The sequence below is a fragment of the Protopterus annectens genome, chromosome 2.part2, assembly GCF_019279795.1.
Source record: "Protopterus annectens isolate FY-2018-M chromosome 2.part2, PAN1.0, whole genome shotgun sequence".
NCBI classification, from domain to species: Eukaryota; Metazoa; Chordata; order Ceratodontiformes; family Protopteridae; genus Protopterus; species Protopterus annectens.
Genome location: NC_056730.1, coordinates 383686972 through 383707869, shown reverse-complemented (window position 1 = coordinate 383707869; position 20898 = coordinate 383686972). Strand labels below are relative to the sequence as shown.

At 39.2% G+C, this 20898-nt stretch overlaps 1 protein-coding gene across 1 annotated transcript in view; it reads left to right on the top strand.

Annotated features, from left to right (window-relative positions):
* LOC122795939 (chondroitin sulfate proteoglycan 4-like) overlaps window positions 1-20898 on the top strand; it is a 923439-nt gene that overhangs the window by 225414 nt on the left and 677127 nt on the right. Inside the window, exon 5 of the mRNA XM_044064421.1 lies at window positions 2702-2878. Coding sequence (XP_043920356.1) covers window positions 2702-2878 — 177 coding nt within the window. The remainder of the gene's footprint in view (window positions 1-2701; window positions 2879-20898) is intronic.

Genomic DNA, 20898 nt, shown 5'->3' with positions numbered 1-20898 from the left:
TATAGCTGCTCTACTCACAGACCTGACAAGGAAGAACAGTGCCAGCCAGCAAAATGCCAAGTTGCTAAGATGGAGCCTAGGGTTGTAAGCAAGTGATGCATCAGTGCAGCACCGCAGTAGGATTAGCAATGCCAATGCAGATGGGCTGTCATGACAGGAATGGGGTAAGGTATACTCAGAGAGACCTAACCCTCTCATGCAGCATTTCTCAAGGGTCACTTGAAAAATTAGCTTGAGGTCTCCGGGGGGGGGGGGGGGTGAAGATAGGTGAAGGCTGCCAGCTTAGCCAGATAGAATTTTATAGGTAATTTTGTCATTTGTAAATATTAGTGTAAACCACAGGCTTGTTCTTTCAAATGTGAAAAGACTGCATTGGATATTGAACTCAAAAATGTAACAACAGTGCACTTTGCTGTAAGAAAGCTAAGTGAAGCATTTTATTATGGTCTTTGATGTCAAAATTCAGAGCCGATATGTCTAGCGGAAGGCATCCTGTCTATTGTGTTAAGACCAGAGTTAATGGCTAGAATTTGCATGTATAAATGCCCTTTATTGCTCTGGTTTCTGACCAAGTGTAAAGAATGTAAATGTAGTTTCTGTTAGCCTGGGAACACCAGAGAAGTGTGAAGAATGATGTCATGTGAAGCAGCTCTGTGTTATCAATTAAAGAGAGAGAATCGGAGAGCTCAGAGCATTTTGTCTTTTGAACATCCAGCATCACCAGTACTGCTTGTTGCTATATGTAAGTTATTTAGAACTGTGTTTTCTCTTAGAAATAGCTAGGAATTAGGAAGATTAAACTAAGTGTTTTTCTGTGATGTTAGAACTTTTCTACGGTATTATTTTAAGTATTTCTCTGTGATCTCTGAACTCTTGAATAGCATTGTGTAGTAAGAAGTATTGTCTTGTGTTTTTATTTATTATTATTAAATATTTTTAAACCTTTCAATTGTAGCTGTTTTGTGTCGAGTTAATTGAAGCTCTAAGAGTACATTGCATGTATATAGTGGCGCTGTACCAAGTCACTCCAAATAAGTCTTGACTGTTAGGTCACACTTACCATTTGGATAATAATATTGCACAGTAATAATTGGACACCATTTTAAGGGTAATATTAGTGGGTGGTGGCAGCTGGTACTACCTTTTAAACTGGGCAGAAAAGGGGAACAGCTGGAGAACCTGTGCCAGCTTTCCCCAGGAGTGTCTTTGTGGTTGTATGTTACTCTTATCTCAAAGTGTGTGTCTGTCAGCTACTTAGGCAGGGACACGAAGAACTGGTTGGACAGAAAATGTCAGCATTACTGTGAAGAAGGGAGGTATGAGAGGTATTTTAACAATGTATAAATTGGAGATTTTGTCTGTATTATAGGAGACCCTTTCTCTCAAAAGGAACATATTTCAGCTAGTGCAAAAAAAAAAAAAACTGACATGAAGTGGGCAGTTGGACTGTTTTGTTTGTACATTGAAAACAGCAGATAAGTACACTTGCCAGATTCCAAAACAGTTTTTGCTGGAGCTGGGTGCTGCCCTAGATGTATCACCCAGTCTTTTCCAAAAGATGTGCAAGGGTGATGATGATATATCTGCACACTGTCACAGTTATAGCTGCAAACAATGCCTCATTTCAGAATTCATAACAACAGTCTTTAAGGCAAATTTAGGAGAAAGTATAAATTGTCGGAGCATGGCAGAATAATATTATGTTGCACATGGAACCCACCATTTGTGCAGTGTATATAACCATGTGGCAGATGTGTAAGGCACAGAACAGTGCAGTAGTTTGTAGCTGTCTGCTGGATACATCCGGCAGCATCTTTCTAACTTGTAGGTGCCAGGTGGTTTTGTCCCTTAATCCATCATTATGGAGCGTCATCATCAAGAAAACGTGTCACAGGCCATTTAATATCCAGAGGTTATATATTCCCTTTCGAGTCTCGCCCAGTCCTTGCCTGATATCACACCATGTCAGAAATATGAGGCAAGGAAGGAAGTCAGTAGCCTTTTACAAAACAAAGGGTCATCCAGGAGGTCCTGGCAGTTGAGAAGGGGTTTAGATTTTGTTGCAGGTTCTCATTAGTGCCAAAGAAAGCATAGGCTGTCAAGCAAGTACTGGATCTCAGTGGCCTAAAGTAATTTATTCCAAAGCAAACCTTTCATATAGTCATGGTGCAGTAGATATTTCTGTGTTTGTCCAAAGGAAACTGAATGCACTATTTCAGTTTCCAAGAAGCTTACTGCCACATAATGTTTGCCAAGGTGTCAAAGAAGTAATTAACATTTCTAAGTAGGAGTCTATCAACAATTGCAGACTTTTTCATTCAGTTTCAGCTTAATCCCAGGTTTTTTCACTAAATGTATGCCCATAATGGCAGCCCACCGTAATCACCTTCTGCTCTTCTTGTGTAGAAAAAAATATTCATCAGCAAATATCTTTTTCTAAATGGGGTTCATCAGTGACCCCATTCACAGCTTAAAATAATGGCAACCACATTGTAAAATGAAACCCAGCAATAAGGAAAAGTTGTTGTTATTCTGGCTAAACTTTATTATATTGATGAAGTGTACAAATTTAGACATTGTCCAAAAGTTGTTAAAGCACTGCTAAATAACAGTTTCAGTTTAATACTTATTTTGCCAATGTATAATTAACTTTTCCATTTTATGGTCAAGATTGTTCAAATATGATTTTGATTTTTTACAGGTTGAGCAGGAATTAATCTATTATGTTCATGACGACAGTGAGACACTATATGATAACTTCACTATCATTGTGAATGATACAGAGCTGGGGAAGCAGAGTCTGCCTCAGGAAGGTTTCATAACTGTTATGCCAGTAAATGACAATGGTCCAGTCGTAACTGCTAACAAAGTATTCAGGGTGAGTTCTTTTTTTTTTCTTTTTTACTTCTAGCAAAGGAGGAAAGCATTTGTTGACAAAATAAAAACAGAGATTGTGCAGTTTCATTTTTCTTGTTAGCATTATGTAATTTGTGATTTATTCCTTGTACTAGCGCAGCAGGTTATTGCTTTTCCTTTTGCGTCAGACCTGACAATTTCCATAATAAATGTATTTTAAAATATTTTAACGCCCAGTTTACATGTTTATAGTTTGCTGTGAAACCTGAAATAGAAATGGTATACATTTAGACATTTAGAAAGGCATACCAAACTTTTTTTTCTGAGTTTCTTACTGCATCCCTTTATAAAAATCATGGCTCTTCAGTTGACCTAATGCTGCTGGGGAATTGCAAGCATAAAGTATGAGTTTATTCCATTGGCCTCCACTTTCACTAAACTGCCTAATAAATTTACATGTACCTCGTATATTGACGTATCACTAGACCTGAGAGTAAACACTTGCGTAATGGTATTAGTATAACTAAATGGCCTATGATATTGATCCCTGTTGTCAAGTACAAAAATGATTTCAAACATTTCTTTTTTTTAGTTGATAAATTGATTGTTTTACTTATTTCATAATGTTATTCTTTGTCGTGAATATAGTTAGCTTGATATGTGACAGACAGCAACTAAAGATTTATACTTAGTTTGTCATCTTTTTTGGAAGGGTGACATGATACTGATGTGTATAAACAAAGTGCCAGGTGTAACAAAGCTAAAAAAATTATATCAAAGCCCTAGACACAGGTCTTCTGAAGAAGAAGCTATTTTTCTCGTAGGGAAAATGAGGACTAAATGGAATTGGGTGGAGTGCAAACCATCCCCCTTGATAAAAACCAGCCATTTAAATTGCCTGTGATCATTTTGATTTCATTCAATTTGTGTTTAGTCTTTTGACTTAAAAACAACATTGGGTATGCCCTCCCTGTACCGACATCCTCCTCACTTTTTCTGTTGTCTCTCATCGCATTTCTTTAACAGAGATTGTGCACTTTCATTTCTCTTTCATCCCTCCGTAAGCATCATTGTTCCACTTTTTTCTAATGTGACAGGCTCATTGCCTCAAAATATTCCCAACTCCATCCTTTTACTGTAATCTCTAAACCTCTGACTTTCAGCTGTATTTCTTTCCCTGTTTGCAGACATGCTGTCCTTCTCTGCAAAGACGTTGCAGTTGCATTCCTCTTCATTTCTATTTTGTGTCTTGCAAGATTGTTAACGATAGTACAACTTTCAGCCTGCCTTCAGTGAAATAGTGCTCCTATGGCACTTGCAATTCCTGAAAAATAACATGTGAAGAGGTTTTTGCTTCAAATGTTTCTGTTGATTTTTTGAAGCCATGGCATTGTGGGCATTTTTGTGATGCAAGTAATTTTGTAGTAGCTCACATATTGTAATTTTGTTTGTAATACCAGGTCTTGTCTGAAATTAGACTTCATATGTAGGTCCTTCCGCCTATTTGACAACTGAAAAATTATCAGAGCACAAGTCTTATGTGATTTTTCTTTAAAATAAAAAGGATGTAATGTAAACTGGTAACAGCTTTGTTGAAGTGTATTAACCCACCAGATGCACAGTAGCAAGGCCTGTTCAAACCCCGCCTAACACCCAGGATCACACTGATGTCACATAACATTCATGAATAAACCTTTTTTCTGTTTCTCATCCACATGAATATTCATTGTGATCAGCAAGCCCATACTGTGGACCTGAAAATTCTAGTCCCGTAAGTAACTACAAACGGATTATATACTGTCATGTTGAACCAGTGATAATGCAAGAAATTAATTAATAAATCCAAGACATTCAACAAAAGCAAGTCTTGAAAAACCCTGACATCATGTTAACGGAGATCCCAAGTAACACGGTTCATTTTTTATCTACGAATGGCTTATACTGCGGTCATGTTGATCATCTGATAATTCTAAGGCATTCATTAATAATTCAAAGAAATTAATTAAAAGCAAGAGAAATACATCAGGATAAGAATTACAGCCATTACAGTACCTTCATGGCATGCTACATTTTTCAGCTACTTGAAAGAAAGTCATTAAGCAGTTTAATTACAACAGTCCCTTACTGAATTAAAACAGAGTACACTTTGTCTTTCCTCTGATATATGTCGAAATGTAAGTGTGATTTTTTTTGCCATTGTGTATTCCTGATCTTTTTTCCGGTGGTGGTGGCAGTTGTTTTGTGTGTGTGTGTGTGTGTGTGTGTGTGTGTGTGTGTGTGTGTGTGTGTCTCTGTCTGTGCGGGGGGGGGGGGGGGTTGACATTCAACTCACTTCCCTCAAACTTTTGCAAAACAGTTTTTGTCCCTTTGCATGGTAGCACTGTTTGAAGTTAATATGCTTTTGCAACGAAGCCGTTTAAAGTGGAGGTGTGGTCTGTATTCACTTTGTGATTGGCTGAAGCTATCTCTCTTGTAAAAAGACATTGGCCGTGATTCAGTCATATGATTGGTTTTCGTTCATTTATTTTTAGCCCTATAGAGCCCAATACTATACAATCTGAGGAAAGCGCTTATCGTAATTGAATTAAGGGCATTGCTGCAACTTCTTTTGTTTTTAACCTGAAAAGTTGCTTAAAGTTTTATTCTGTTTTACTTGGAATAGTTTTTTTAGCAGTCCGTGGAGGTATGTTTCACTTTTTCACAGACATTTTGCTTTTTTGTAACCACCTTTGACAATCAAAGAAAAGTTCTTTTTGGTCTAGTTTCTTGTTGCTTTGATTCTTTGATTGCACATGACTGAATTTAATGCTACAATGGAGACTATGAATGAAGGGAGAGTTCCTTTGGACTTTTTAAAGAGCAGAAACACTGCAGAAATTTGAGGTGAGAACGCCAACCCCCTCTTGGGCTTGAATTTTAACCTAGACACACCTGTCTGTAATGAGATTTTGGGTAATGAGCATTTTGAGCGTATATTTAAAGATGTAGAGCATGCAGCATACCATTTAAAGAGACTGCAATGGCAACAGTTTCACCTTGAGGTAAGTACGCATTGTAAGGTGATTTCGAGGGGAATGAGAGTTAAATGTATGAGTAGCTATGGTAATTGCTATCCAGAATTGTTGGCAAAATGGCAAGCCATCAGTTTGGAGACCAGCTTTAAGTGTATAAAGCTGCTCATTGAATATTTTAAACCAGAAGAGGATAGCATAGCTAGACATATTAAAGCTAAGCAAGCAGAACTAGAACAGATGGATCTCTCAGACAGCAGCCTGTGCAAATAGGAAAACTTGAAATTTAACTTGAATGTTTATGACAGTAAATTGAAGGAACAAAAGATCCACAAGCTGTCGAGGGGATGTACAAGATTTTAAACAGGGTCAAATATATGAATGGCCAAGAAAGGAACAAATAAATTCTGCAGCTAAACAGTCTGTGAACAAAGTAAAGACAAATCAATCAGTTGCCAAAGAAACGGTGGCGGAATCACAATTAATAGTTGTGCAAAATAGCAACTGCATTGATGAAACGTTAAATATTCCCTCTACCTCTTCAAGTGTAGAAAAAAACAAACACCAGGCAATAGAGTCCAACAGTAAAGAGAATCTGCTAAAACCACTTCAGTTATAGGAACTAGACAAAAAGAGGGAGCCATCCATCAACCTATTATCCCTAATTTACTGTTTTTTTCTCAAACAGAATTGGTACAGAAATTCCAGGTCCGTGAGTCAAGAAAGGAAAAGGAAGAAATTAATGAACTAAGTTACAATACGTTAGTGGTGAATTTATCACAGATGGAATTGAATAGAGAACAACTGCAATTATTGAATAAAGGTCTAACATTCATACCATCTTTGTCCTACAACTTAAGTGAGTTTGCACTGGATGTTGGGTACTTTGGGAGGAATGTTACCCTAAAAAGTACTTTGGGAAAGGACAAAAACAAAGACATAAAATATACAAAAGACCCAGTAATTTTGTACCAGTTTAACCATCCAGCTGTTGATCTTATCATACGACTTTGTGAAAATGAAATTGGAAGCCTGAGGCAAGGAAATGATCAGGCTCTTCCACAACTTAGCATCAGAAAGACAGGCTTTAAATGACTTGAGAAGCCAAAATGACATGGTGATTAAACCAACAGGTAAGGGAGGAGCCATTGTGTTAATGAACTCCTCATGGTGTCAAGATCAAATTAAAGAATTGTTAACAGACACATGCACTTATACACAGATTAGCATGAATGATATAAACAAAATGGTCTCAGGAGTTAAGGATAATCTTTTTGAGTTGCTGATGAATGGCCAGTTAACTAGGGAAGTTTATGACTTCTTTGAGGTCACTAATCCTATTACACCGACCATAAGTGGCCTGCCCAAGATTCATAAGGATAGACAAAACCCACCCCTTTGCTCCATTGTAGCAGGGAGGGGGTGGATTACTGAACCTCTATCTATGTGTCCTGAAGAACAACTAATGAAACTCTTGCCACAAGCCACCACGGTACTGAAGGACACAGGCAGCTTTCTGTGAACATTACATTCCTTAACTAATAGCATTGAAGATTACTCTGAGATACTATTGGTCACAGTGGATACCACCAGCCTTTTCACAGTTATTCTCAATACATATGGGATTGAAGCCATCAGAAATATTGTGACTCTAAGGAACCTGAATGCCAATATCGATTTAATATGTGCACTGTTGATTGAAGCTCACTGCGGTGGTGGTGCTGCGGTAGCATTGTTGCCTCATAGCAAGACGTTGTCCAGTTCGATTCTCAGCTAGAGCGTCTTCTGTGTGGAGGCATACGTGAATGGGGCATGCCTTCGTTGAAGGTTGGGCGTCAGTGCTGGTAACCAGGTACATAAAAATCCACTACCAATCATTAGCGGACTGGAGTTCTGCTGTGGTGAGCCCTAACTGGGAAAAGCCGAAAGACACAAACAACAACAACAAACTGTTGGTTGGAGCTCATTTTAGAGAACAGTGTTTTCATCTATGGGAAGGACTATTTTTGGCAACGCTGGGGGCAAGCCAGTGGGACCCTCTGTGCGAACAGCTCCTCCAACCTTGTACTAGCACGATGGGAGCAAGAGCATGTACTCACAAATAAAAATCCATGGAATGGACACTTAATATTTTATGGATTTTTGTGGATGATGTTTTTATCCTGTGGAAAGGTAATGATTCACAGTTGGTGTCATTACAGACTACTTGAATCACTCTACTGATTTTCTTAAATTTACAGTTAACAGCTCCAATGAAACTGTTGATTTTTTTTAGATGTGAAGATAGAGCTGGATCAGACATCAGGTATAGAGACCACAATCCATAGGAAAGAAACATGGAGGAACCATTACATACACAGAGGTAGTATGCATCCCGGACATATCTTTAAAAATATAATGAAGAATCAAGCTACACGTATCTTCAGATTCTGCACTACAGATGTGGACTATGAATGTGAAAAGGTCAAACTTGAATGCCATCTAACAGAGAGAAGGTATGCAGCCAAAGACGTCACCCTGAAATCAGGAGAAACAGTGAATTTAAGAAAAGGAAAAGGACAACCATATTTTTCCAACATGATAGAACAGGGGCAGCATAATGACAGCTTTAGAGAGGATAAAACACTTGGTCTGATGTTAACTTATAGTAATGATTCAAAACATGTTTGCAACATTATTAAAAAGTTCTGGCCAGTATTAACACAAGATGAAATATTGAAAGAAATAGTGGGCGAGAGATCAAACTTTATTTTCAAGAACAAGAAAAACTTAAAAAGGCTGTTATGTGCAAAGGATTGTTTTCCTAAAAAGAGTCGAATCAACAGAAAAGGAACTTGGTGTAAAGCCTGCCCCGTGATGGTCACTAACAACTCTTTTAAGCATCCAGTTTCGGGCAAGGAATATTGTTTCTCTTGTAGTGCCACTTGCAACAGCAAGCATATTGTCTACTTAGCTACTTGTTCCAAATGCCCAGTGTATTATGTAGGCAAAACTAACCAACAGCTTAAGGAGAGAGTGCATTGTCATCATAGAGATATTCAACACAAAGATAATAAGAATTCTTTGGCTAACCATGTCGTTTAGTATCCTTCACATTCTTTTTTTCTTTAAAGCTACTGACAGTGTCTTTGAGGGTACCAGAGGTGGAGACATAAGCAATCGGAATGTGATTTGTGAGGTCAATTGGATTATTAATCCCAGAGCAGACCGTCCTCGAAGTCTGAATGCAGTGGTACCACTTAAACCAATATAGAAAGGAAGACATATTTCCATGAAGTGATCTTAAGTTCTTGCTGTGCGTACGCCATTAAAGCTCTTATTTTAGAGAAAGGAACTTTCAACATCTGAGAAAAGGGAAGTGCTTCGAGATACCTACTGTTTGGTTTGTTATAAAAACACAAAAAGCTATTTTTGTCCCTCACAAACATCTGTACTGTAAGCTTGATACCAGTACAACAGTCAGTGATTTTTGTCAGCAGATTTTGAATGACACATGTCCTTCTATTTGATGTATGCATGCCATTGCCATTTACAGGAGCATAATGTAATAATGGAATAGCAATAGGGGCCATTGTAAGTAAGGTGCTTGTGATCTGGCACGCGCACATCCCCTATGGAAGCTATCTTTATTTATAACCTGGAGCCTTATGAAATTTGTATTGTTTATGAAATGATCTTCTATCACAGTCTTGTAAATGTGGTTTTGACAAGCATTCATGTCAGTGCTATTAAGACTGTTTGAAGTTAATATGCTTTTGTAGCAAAGCTGTTTAAAGTGGAGGTGTGGTCTGTATTCACTTAGTGATTGGCTGAAAGTATCTCTGCTGTAAAAAGGCATTGGACTTGATTCAGTTATACGATTGGTTTTCATTCATTTATTTTTAGCTCTATCGAGCCCGATACTATAGGGAAGCACTTAGCCGAGTGTGCTTATTGTGCTTGAATTAAGGGCATTGCTACAACTTCTTTTGTTTTTAACTTGAAAAGTTGATTAAAGTTTTATTCAGTTTTACTTGGAAGAGTTTTTTAGCAGTCCGTGGAGGCGTGTTTTAGTTTTTCACAAACATTTACTTTTCAGTAGACTGTGAACCTAATGAAGGGAATATTACAGTTGGGGGGGGGTCCATATGCAACTTTCTTTGTTGAGGAAAAATTATTTAAGCCTGAATAGCATTATGTTTTGGATGTACCAACATTAATTAACTCCTTGCACTATGTTGTGATGAAGCTGTATAAAATCTGCGGTTAAAAGTACAGCAAAAGCCTAAAACCTGAAAAGATGTACAAATCCTGCAGCCATTTTTTTGTGTGTATAAAGATGCAGCCAAAGATGTGAAATGTGAAGTGCCGTAAAAATGTTTTTACTTTAGAAATGCAGTAGAGGGATGAACCCCCCCCCCCAACACACACACACACACACACACACACACACACACACACACACACACACACACACACACACACACACACACACAGACATATATATTCTGTATATCAAAGACGAGGCAGAGTTTTGTGCTCTTGAGACTACTCCTTTCTGACAAAAGCTTGATTACCTTATTTGGAGTTAGGATTTCTGATTATTTAAGTAATGTTCTTTGGTGGATATTATTTAGTTTTAAAATTGTAACCCAGCAGGAAGTGAAGGGTTAAGATTTCTTTACGTGTAACGGGAAAAAAAGATTTGAATTAGGGCTGTGCCGTTTCGCTTTTCCTGGTTAGGGGTCGCCACAGTGGAACTCCGGTCCGCTAATGATTGGCAGTAGATTTTTACGTGCCGAGTTGCCAGCCCTGACGCACAACCTTCAACGAAGGTACGCCCATTCACGCATGTCTCCCCACAATAGACGCTCTAGCTGAGAATCAACAGTAATGTATAGGCACATGCACACACACAAAGATATATGTATATTTATATATATCTATATCTGTATATATGTGTGTGTTTATTTTTTTAATCAGCGTAGCAGAGTCCATCATTCTGGATTTTCCTTGTAGAGTGATCAGTGGACTGCGGGTGAGAAAAGAGATGACCTGCTGCGCAGTCAGTGAACTGATGTACCTGCATTTTGCCTGTGAATTTTCTGTGATTATTAAATAGCCATGAAAGCCAAATTTAGGTAGTGATACTAGCAGAAACAAACTTCTTGTGAGATGGTGTTTTGCGTGTGCCATCTATCTGTTCAAAGCTTTTTATTTTCCATTTCTGTGTGCAAGAATGTGCTTGTTTGGATATTTAATTGTGAAACTGTATCGTCTAATTTCCTTAAGTAAAAGAATTTCATTATTCGGTGTTTAAAACCTTAGCATGCTGCCAATTGTGGTATAAAAAAGATAACTTTACAAGTTAGAATTTCCCCTTTTGAAGAGGAAGAGAGAGAGTCTGCTTAGCTATTGCTAGTACAAGTTAATAATGTGGCTGGATCTTTTTAACAGTGTACAGCAACTGTGATCTTGACATTTCAGAGAGAGATAGTGAGTGGCGACAGCAGGAAAGATGTAGTGCCACTGGAAATGGTAATTTCCAAACAGTCCTGGAAAACAACATACACGTGAATGTAAAATATTTGTAGCTATGATGCAGTTATTGCTAGTGTGGTGAATTCCTGGAAAGCTGGTGTTCGTAGTGCATCTGTTAAGCTATTCCTTGTGAAGCGTATTTAGTTTTGGTTGCTTTTAGTCATTGTCCATTTACCACACTGTCTTAAGACAAAGCACCTCGTATATATTATCAGTAGTAAAGTTTGTATGACTTACTTGACAAGTAATTTTTAAATGGGTCTGAGACAGGGGTGTAGCTAGGATTTTCAAATTTGTACTCACAGCTCTCAAACTGCTACCCCCCTCCCCAGCCAAGCTACGGCCATTCTCGTAATTCACGGTTCGCTCTTTTAGTGTCGATGAAGAGGCATTCGCTGTAATGCCTCTTCAGTTATATAATATAGATTCACTCAAACTCGGTTCCTTGAATTGAAAATGAACCTGAAAGTCAGTTCTTTGAAAAATGCAGCATGGTAGTTGGGGTAGAGGATTCATGCTTTTGTGTTCTGTAACTAAGGTGCAGGTTTTGAGCTTGAGTAAATTACTAACCACCTGCTACCCCTAACTAGGGTGTTTCATTCACACACACACCCCTACCTACCTGTTAGTGCAAGAAATATGAACAAAGCCTAAAATAAACAGGGACAGATATTAAATAATGCTCTCGTGAACTTAGAAAGTTGCTAGAATAACAGGATTTGTGCTAGTATGAGAAAGTTGCTAGAATAACAGGATTTGTGCTAGTATGAATTTTTCTAAAGGACATGAAGTCTGAAACTCAAATGTCTGTCATTATTTAGCAACTTCAACCTTCAGTGATTTTCTAGAAAATCACAAAATTTATGAGGAACAGACAAAAAATATGGGGCAAAAATTTGGACATTCTGCAAAATTTGGACAGTTGAGAGATATGCTACCTACCTCACACACACACACACACACACACACACACACACACACACACACCTCTCAACCTTTTAGAACAGCAAACTCAAAAATAAAACTGAGGCAAAGGCCCAAATAAGGACATTTTTTTTAAATATTGCTCTTATAAACTTAGAAAGATAATAGAATAGTAGTAGGTCTTGCATTAGTACGAATTTTCTGAAAGGTATATAATCTGAAACCCAAATGTCTGCCATTATTTTCTAACTTCAGTCTTTAATGATTTGCCATTAATTTGCCAGAAAATGCAGTTTTATGAAAAACGGACCAAAAATGTGATGCAAAAATATAAAATTGCCAGACAATACAGCTGGGAACCTGTCAAAGAAGGGACACCATTTTAATATGAGCACAGTTAACTTGAGCAGCTGACAAAATTAGAGAATCTATATGCATTTCTGAAGTAAAAGTAATGTATAACTCTGATCATTACAGTTATTTATAAAAGTAAACCCTCCACGTTTTCTTCCAAAATTGCTATTTTGCGGAGAGATTATTAGGGGGAGAGCAAAATTTTGAGCCAAAATTGGGGACAGTTGAGAGGTTTGGATATTCCTAATTCTATAAAGCGATTTATTTGCACATACCTCTCAACCTCTTAATGCAGGAAATCTGGACAAGGCCAAATATATTGGGGGAACATACAAACAATACTAAAATTGATCTTGTATAAACTTAAGACAGTTGATAGAATATCAGATCTTGCTTTAGCATGCATTTTTCTGAAGATTATGACGTCTGAAACTTAACGTCGGTCATTATTTAGTGACTTCATTCCTAAATGATTTGCCAGAAAAGTTTTATTTTGCATTTTACAGCATGAACACCAATAAATATCTGCTAAACAAAGCAATGCAGTCTCACAATGAAACTAGACATAGCATTAAAACTTCTCTGCTCTTGAAACTCACATTAATTGAAACAGCATTGAAACCCACATTCAAAGAAAATACATTTTGCCAGTGGCAGATAAAGATGAACTTTGGGCTGTTTTCAAATCATAGGCCCCTTGCACATGAAACATACATGTGCTCTTTGATACACCTTCCTGATTGTATTAAATTATATTCCTTGTACAATACAGTATAGTTGTTAAAGAGCGTTTTAAATTTATTGTTTTGAACATTTTTCCAGTAAACAGTGAAAGAAAATGCATGCACCAATAATGACAAAACAGCCCAATTCATAACATTTCCATCATAAAAGTCTACTCAAACTTCTACAGTCCACCAGTATCTGTAAATATGCACAATCTCTGAACTAGTAAAAGCCGTCTACCTAATTCCACATTAAAGAAATCTGTAACCAATGAAGAGGCTGCTGCTAGCAAACAACTTTATATTTCATGGTTTCATCTACAAATAAAGTGCCTGTTGCCCTTGAGGAATAAATTGCCTATGTTGCATTAAAAACAATGATATGCTAGTAATATTGCAATAGGGAATGGATGGCAAACTGATAACGGGTTCATAGTTACTACTAGATATCTTCGCCAAAACGGACTACAGCATCCACCCCCCTTTACAACACAGTACTGTATCAGCAATGTATCTACCTACTGTGGGAGAAGAACCCACAGCCTTCTGCATCAAAAGCAAGTACACTACCTGTTGTGCTATTAACAGTACAAGCAGACTCTTTAGTTCCCCTGCAGCTCTCAGCTCCTTGTAAAATGTCGACACTCAGCTGTATCTCTGAACTTTGCAGCACAAGAAATCTGGAAAAATTCAACATTTATTGGGGGGGGGGGGTCAAAAGCCCAAAAAAAAAGGGACACATTTTAAACATTGCTAGTATAATTTTGGAAAGTTGCTAGAATAAAATGCTGTGTTATCACCATGCATGTCTTGAACCCAGAACCATATGCACTACAGTCAGTGCAACATACCACTATGCTAAATCAGCAGTTTGAACAATAGGAAGACAAACTTAATGGCTATCATTTAGATAGCTCTCAACCTCTTAGCACAAAAAAACTGGACAAACAAAGCCAATAATCAGGGAATACAAATTAAGTTCTCACTTCACACCTTAGCACAAAAAACCTGGACAAACAACAAAAACAATAATGGGGGAAATACAAATTCAGTTCTCACTTCTCACTTCTCACCATAGCTCACTTCTCACCATAGCTCACAACTGTTAGAAAAACAAATCTGAACAAAGTTCAGAAATGGTGGTGGTTAGGTACTTTAGGCTCTTCTTACCCTGAAACAAAGGTACAGGGTTTGAGCCTGAACACCTATAGCCAGCAGGTGTATTATGTGGGGGTATTTACACACACACACCTCTTTCCAAAAAGGTGGGTAAATGATTCTTTCTACATCTTTTTGCCCGCATGGCTGCCAACCATCAGACCACCCACACTGAACTTAAATGCATCCTTTCCTTAGAAGTGAGAGTCATATCCACTAGGGTGGGAGCCACCAGTGGGGTGGCATCATTCAGATAGACTTCAGGGTTTCTTGTGCCCTTGCTGGCATACCAGGTATAGGGAAGGCTTTATGCAAACTATGATCTCCCACAGCTGGAGGGACATGTCACCATGTGGTTTACAATGCCTACCTGTAACACAAATACATGTACCTGTACACTTATTCAATGAAGGCTGCTGCCAGCTGTCAGTTTGATGAGCCACATGCCTACCTTCCAGGTCATTGTTCCATCCCTTCCTCTGAAGGATCACTTTACCATGTGACTTACTTCACTCCTCTTTCTCAACTAGGCATTCCCATCCTTCCTGTCAGCTCCATCATGCACCTTGGTTGCCTACATTGCAATTTATCTCTCTATGCTATTGGGCTGGCTAGAAAGAGGGTTAGATGGTAAGGTTATAGTAGCAACACCCTCTATAGCAACACTGCCAACAAGCTAGACTACCCAAGACAAAAGCAAGCACATAATTTTTTTTTTTATAACTTAAGCCATGATTTAAGTAGTAGTTAGCTCTGAACAGTCACTATTCGATAGTCAGATAAACAGTAGTCATTACACAAGATTCAATATGCACGCATTTAAGCTCATAAATTAATTACTAGCCAAAGTATTTAAAACTGAATAATAAAGTTGTTTACTTGAAATAAATTAAAATATTTAATATGCAAACTGGAATAAGCTTGTACAAGAAATTTCAACTAAATGTTCTGAATAAATAGATGACAGACAGCAAACACTATCATCTAATCTAGATCCTAACTAATTTTAGGTAAAGATATGTCATGTTACTAGCTTGCAAGATCAATACAATCAGTATAGAACTTGCAAACGTTTTACAGGTAGCGGTGCCTTTTTGGGTATGTTCCATCAAGAAAATCCAGCAAATCCCTCACTCTCAGTCTCTCTCTCTTTCTACTCTCTCACATAGCACACACACACACACACACACACACACACACACACACACACACACACACACACACACACACACACACACCTCTCTTACCTGATCATCTGTTTGCGATTGCCTTCCAGATTTCAGTGATAATCCATTTGCGATTGTCTTCCTGCACATTTCCCGCTCACAGCCAGTCGGACATGATGCAAGCTCACTTCCGGTATGCTCCTTAAAGGAGCCAACACTGTTTTAAAAAAGAAAAATGCGTTTTTTTAAAAAGCTACCCCCTCTACTAAAGAAGTTGTACTGAAATCAGTACAGTGTGTATGCCTCCCGACGTCCCTGGTCTGAGAAACTCCTTACTCTTGGCCACCATCCTTTAAGAATGCATGCTGACTGACGAGACCTCCTGATGCCAGGCTGTGCATATTTAAAATTTTACAAACTGATCCAGAAGTATTTCTTTACCAGCTCCACACATCTAAAGGAAAACCTTTACCATCTCTACACCTCTCTTGATAAAGAATCTAGAATGGTAAATGGATTAGGGAGAAGGGTCTTCACGGTCTTCCAGTCCGATTGCCAAGTCTGTTAACTGTTTTGCAAACATAGTTCATTGCCAAATTTCTGTAGTGTAGCAGGCAGCAAACTGTTTTACAGGACTTGGGTGTGACAGATGGTAGAGTTTAGTCCTTTAGCTGCAAACTGTGTGTGTCATGTTCTGTATGTACTTAAGAGAGCTGCAGCTACTACTGTAACTTTAAGGAGTTGTACCTAGCAAATAATCCAGCAGTTGTCTGAAAATGTTAAGACAAATGTACTAAACACTGACCCAAACTAAATGCTAAAAAGTATAGTATCATCACCACACCACAAGAAAACAAAAATGTGGTGACAGACCCAGGCACTTGTGTTGATAGCTCCCTTTCTTTTGAACATCATGTGACAGTAGTTATCAGGAAATCCTTTTAATTAGCTCAGCAAATTTCCAAAGGAGTATCATCAACATCTAAACAGGTAGCCATTGTCTTATACTCAGCATTGGTCAGAATTGTTATCAAGTAGAACGACCCATTTGGGTGTATCTCACTAAACATACAAATCAATTAGACTCACAAAGGTTCCTGACCAAAAAGATCATAGGCCTAAAGTCCCTGAACTACCAAGAGAAGCTGGAAGCTCTTCCCCTTTATTTAGTGCATTACAGACTTATGAGGTGAGATGTCAGTCTTGCCATTAGAGATCTGATTGTCCTGGACCTCCTGTATCCCAGCCAGTAGTAGGGCCTGGGACATAAATATTCTCCACTAGGTAAAACATGGTGAAGTTTAAAATTTATAATCTGGTATCTCCCAAACATGTGGAATAAACATCCCTTTTATGTTAAGCAGTGTAACTCATTGTCTTCCTATAAACATGACCTAAATAACTAGATTGGTGTCCACCATTTTTTTTCTGAGTTTGACTGCTATGACCCCTCTGCAGAAAGGAGGGGTGGCCTGAATGAATGGGATTAACAAGTAGTGAATGGCCATAAGACTCAGTGGCCTTGAAATGTGTATGAGTATGTACCTTAATGACTTTAGACTGGGTATTTTGTGTGTGTGTGTGTGTGTGTGTGTGTGTGTGTGTGTGTGTGTGTGTGTGTGTGTGTGTGTGTGTGTGTGTGTGTGTGTGAGAGATACGGTAAGTCTCCTCGCTTGACATTTGCTAAATTGTGATGACTTTAAAATGTATATTGCTACCTCAGACAGTAGAGGGTATGCTACTGGATACTGAGAAATAACCAAATCTACACAAGAAAATTATTTATTTTACATCTTTACAATGTGTAGTGATTCCATAGGAATTTCCCATCACTCTGGAACTCCTTGGCATTTGGAGACTGTAGTAATTTGACTACAAGAGTATGCTCTTGGTTCTGTTGGAGGCAGTATTTTCTGATACCAGATAGTGAAAAGTAATATCCATTTGTAGGCAAAATGTTTCACGTTATTTTACATAATTGCAAATAGTATTTGCAGGTCAGTGTTCCAGGTTTCTAGCATTAGTCGTTACTTCCTTTTTCTTATCTTTCTTCATAGGTAGCTGTACTACCATCATTGGTACTTCTTCTCTCCTTCTTCACCTTCCTGCCTTCTCATAGGGTATTTCTTAGATACCACTGTTGGTACCAACTTTTCCTAAAAAAAAAAAATTGGGGTCTACGTTACTTTATCGAAAATGTGGTTCATTGAACCATATTTTTGCTAACCCACTTCCACTCTATCGAAAATGCACTTTAGCTGAACAAAAAAAATTAAAAGTAAATTAAAAAAACACACTACACAGTATTATGCAGAGGGCAAGCCCCCCTGCACCCCCTATGTGAACCCCCCCCACACCCCCTACTTTAATATTCTCACTCAGAGATCACACTACAGTGGGGAAAAGGGAATATTCCCTTATCCCACTACTTTACCATGATCTCAACAAGAGTTTCCTTAATTGTACATCAACAGTATACGTTGATGTACAACTAACGTTACATGCAAACTGCATGTTTTTTTTTTCTTTAGCGAAAGTGCATTTTTGACAAAATGCACTTTCGCTAAAGTAAGTTCGACAACGTACGGTTCGATGAACCGTACTTTCGACAATACAACTAGGACTCATATATTTATACTTTTCTTTCATCTGTCAGGGCTGAAAAACCTACAGGTTTTAAAAAGTGCACTTCTTGTGGGCACTAGATAACTAATTCTGACGCCCACAGTGAGTGTGTGTAAAGCTTGGGATCTGCCCACCTTGGCACTTGTTCCATTTGTGATGGATTTAACTGTAGGGCTTTGAGTGATCAACACAACAAGTTGGTTTTGAAAGGGTTGCTTCCCTTTTCTGCTACTACTTCAGCTGCTTCAGTTTCAGAGGCTCAAATCTTCATAAAGAAACAGAAGCCTTCCTTGGAGTCGAGGGAACATAGAAAACGGTCTCCCTCTCGTTCTCCGAGCCATCTCCAACCTTGGAGACACCAGTCAAAATTGGAAAAACTAGATGTGGCCCCTTCTCTGACTGTGGGGACAACTAAATTTCCTCGAACCTGATCTCCTCACTTCACTCCAGAGTCTTTCCCCACAGCTCCATTCATCTTTCCTTCAAGAAACACCAAGAAAGATGTCTCATCCCCTATCCATTTCATCCTCTATCAGGCCCTGCCAGAGCTTGTCCAAAGCAGATATGGATAGGATAATGACAAAGTTTCTCCAGGCTCAGATTCAGATGGAAGGTGTTATCGTCTCTCTCTCCCATCAGATTTGTGGACCTCCGACCTACTTCTCATCCAATTATTTATTTTCCATCCAACAGTTTTGGAACCCTTGGATCTGAGAATTCCAAGAGTCAGTGTGTTGGGTCCAAAGACACCTAGGTCTTCATCTTTGACTGTGTCCCTGACTGCTTAAGCACTGATCCCCCTAGAGCAGGATGAGTCTGTGAACTGAAGCTTCAGCCCCAGATCCGGGGGGCTGGAGTCGACTTGGAGGTTGTCAGAGCCATCCCTTCCCCTCAGCGCTAGATAACTTGCATCTGTCTCCTCCATCACGACTGGAGCCTGGCCAGGGTCTGGGCTCTGAGGTGGTGGGGACTTCGGCTTCAGTGTGGTTGACCATGGCTTCTCCCAGGCCTTCTGGCTTTGAGGTAGTGGAGAGGGTTTTCTCTCATCTGAGAGGCCAATCTACTCATTTCTTCAGATCCTACTCCTCTGCCACCATTGAGTCTAAGTTCAGATCCTTGTCAACCTCTACGGCAGGGACAGCTGGTCCATTTGAGCATCCAGACAGCATCTTTTCAAGGGCTTACTCTATTTTCTGACACCTGTCCAGATCATCCCACTGAGGAGGTCCCTCTGAAGAGATCTTCCAAAAGGAAGCACTTGGATTCCTCTCAGTAATCTCTCACTGAAGACACTGACTTCAGTGAAGGGCATGGGTCCTCATGGTCTCCACCTGAAGATATATGCTTTGGAGACCTTCTAGAAAACCTTAGCCATAAGGGTGATGGTTTTCCGATCCCCCTTTCCAGGTGGCGTCAGTGTTTCTGGAAGCCTTCAGGTTTAGCTCATCTGTGTCTTGGGTTACCCCCCCCCGCCTGATGACGTTATATAGATCTAGTGTCTCGTCGGGCGTGGAAGGAGCCCGATACCATAGAGCCCATTCCTTGCCTTCCTGACAAATTTTTCTCCTCTCCCAAAGACGAGCCTTATTGGAGTAAAGGGTGCCAGTGGACACCATGCTTGTGGCTGCAACCCCCAAAAAACATGCAGCTGAGAAAAGCTCTTCTGTTCATCCCCTTAGAGAGAATCCAGAGCATTGGACAGATTTTGAAACTGGTTTGTACTTCAATGACTTTTGCCCTATGGTCACTGAATTATTTGACATACTTCATTAGATCACAGAGAGACTTTGTTGATGAACTTTCCAAATCTCTTACCAGGTCCATGTCACAATTTTCACAACTGGGTCACCCTCCATTCTACCTCTAATGCATCCATGAAGTTGATCTCCCACACAACTTGAAGGTACCTCATGGGTGATGGGTTCAGACATAGCCATTAGGAGACATGCCTCAATGCGCTTATGAGTAACCCTTCAAGTCTTCATTCATCAGTGCTCCCTTTGATGGATTTTCCTTGTTTGGCCCAGCTGTTAAAGAGATGCTGTCCTGCACTCAGCAAGACAAGAAGAGCTTGTCTGCTGGGGGAATACATTTTTCTATACCACAGAGGTCCTTTTCCAGGAATCATTGTGGAGGTAGAAAGATGTGGTTCTGTAAGTTACAAGGTTCTTTCCAGGGCTCACGGGGGGAATTGTCCCTCAGAGGCAGGGAGGAACTTCTAATGGAAGATGCCACCCTTGCTGCAGAGGAGGCCTGCAAAACCAAGGGTTTCAAGATTTCTTCTTAGACAAACCATTCCCGCATTCCTGAAGGGTTGCCCGACTGCTTTGCTATGGAGGCAGTCAGGAAACACTTGTCTCAGCACCCAGAAGCTTGAGCATCAGTCACAAACAACACTTGGGTGCAAAAGATTATATCCAGAGGCTGTTTCTTTCCCTTTTTGCATATACCACCAACCAAAAAGAAAAGACTCCCCAATGTTCCAGCTAGTCAGTGGGAGTTAGCAGCCTTAGAAATTCAAAAGCTGATAAACAAGAAAATCATCCAGGAGGTCCCACC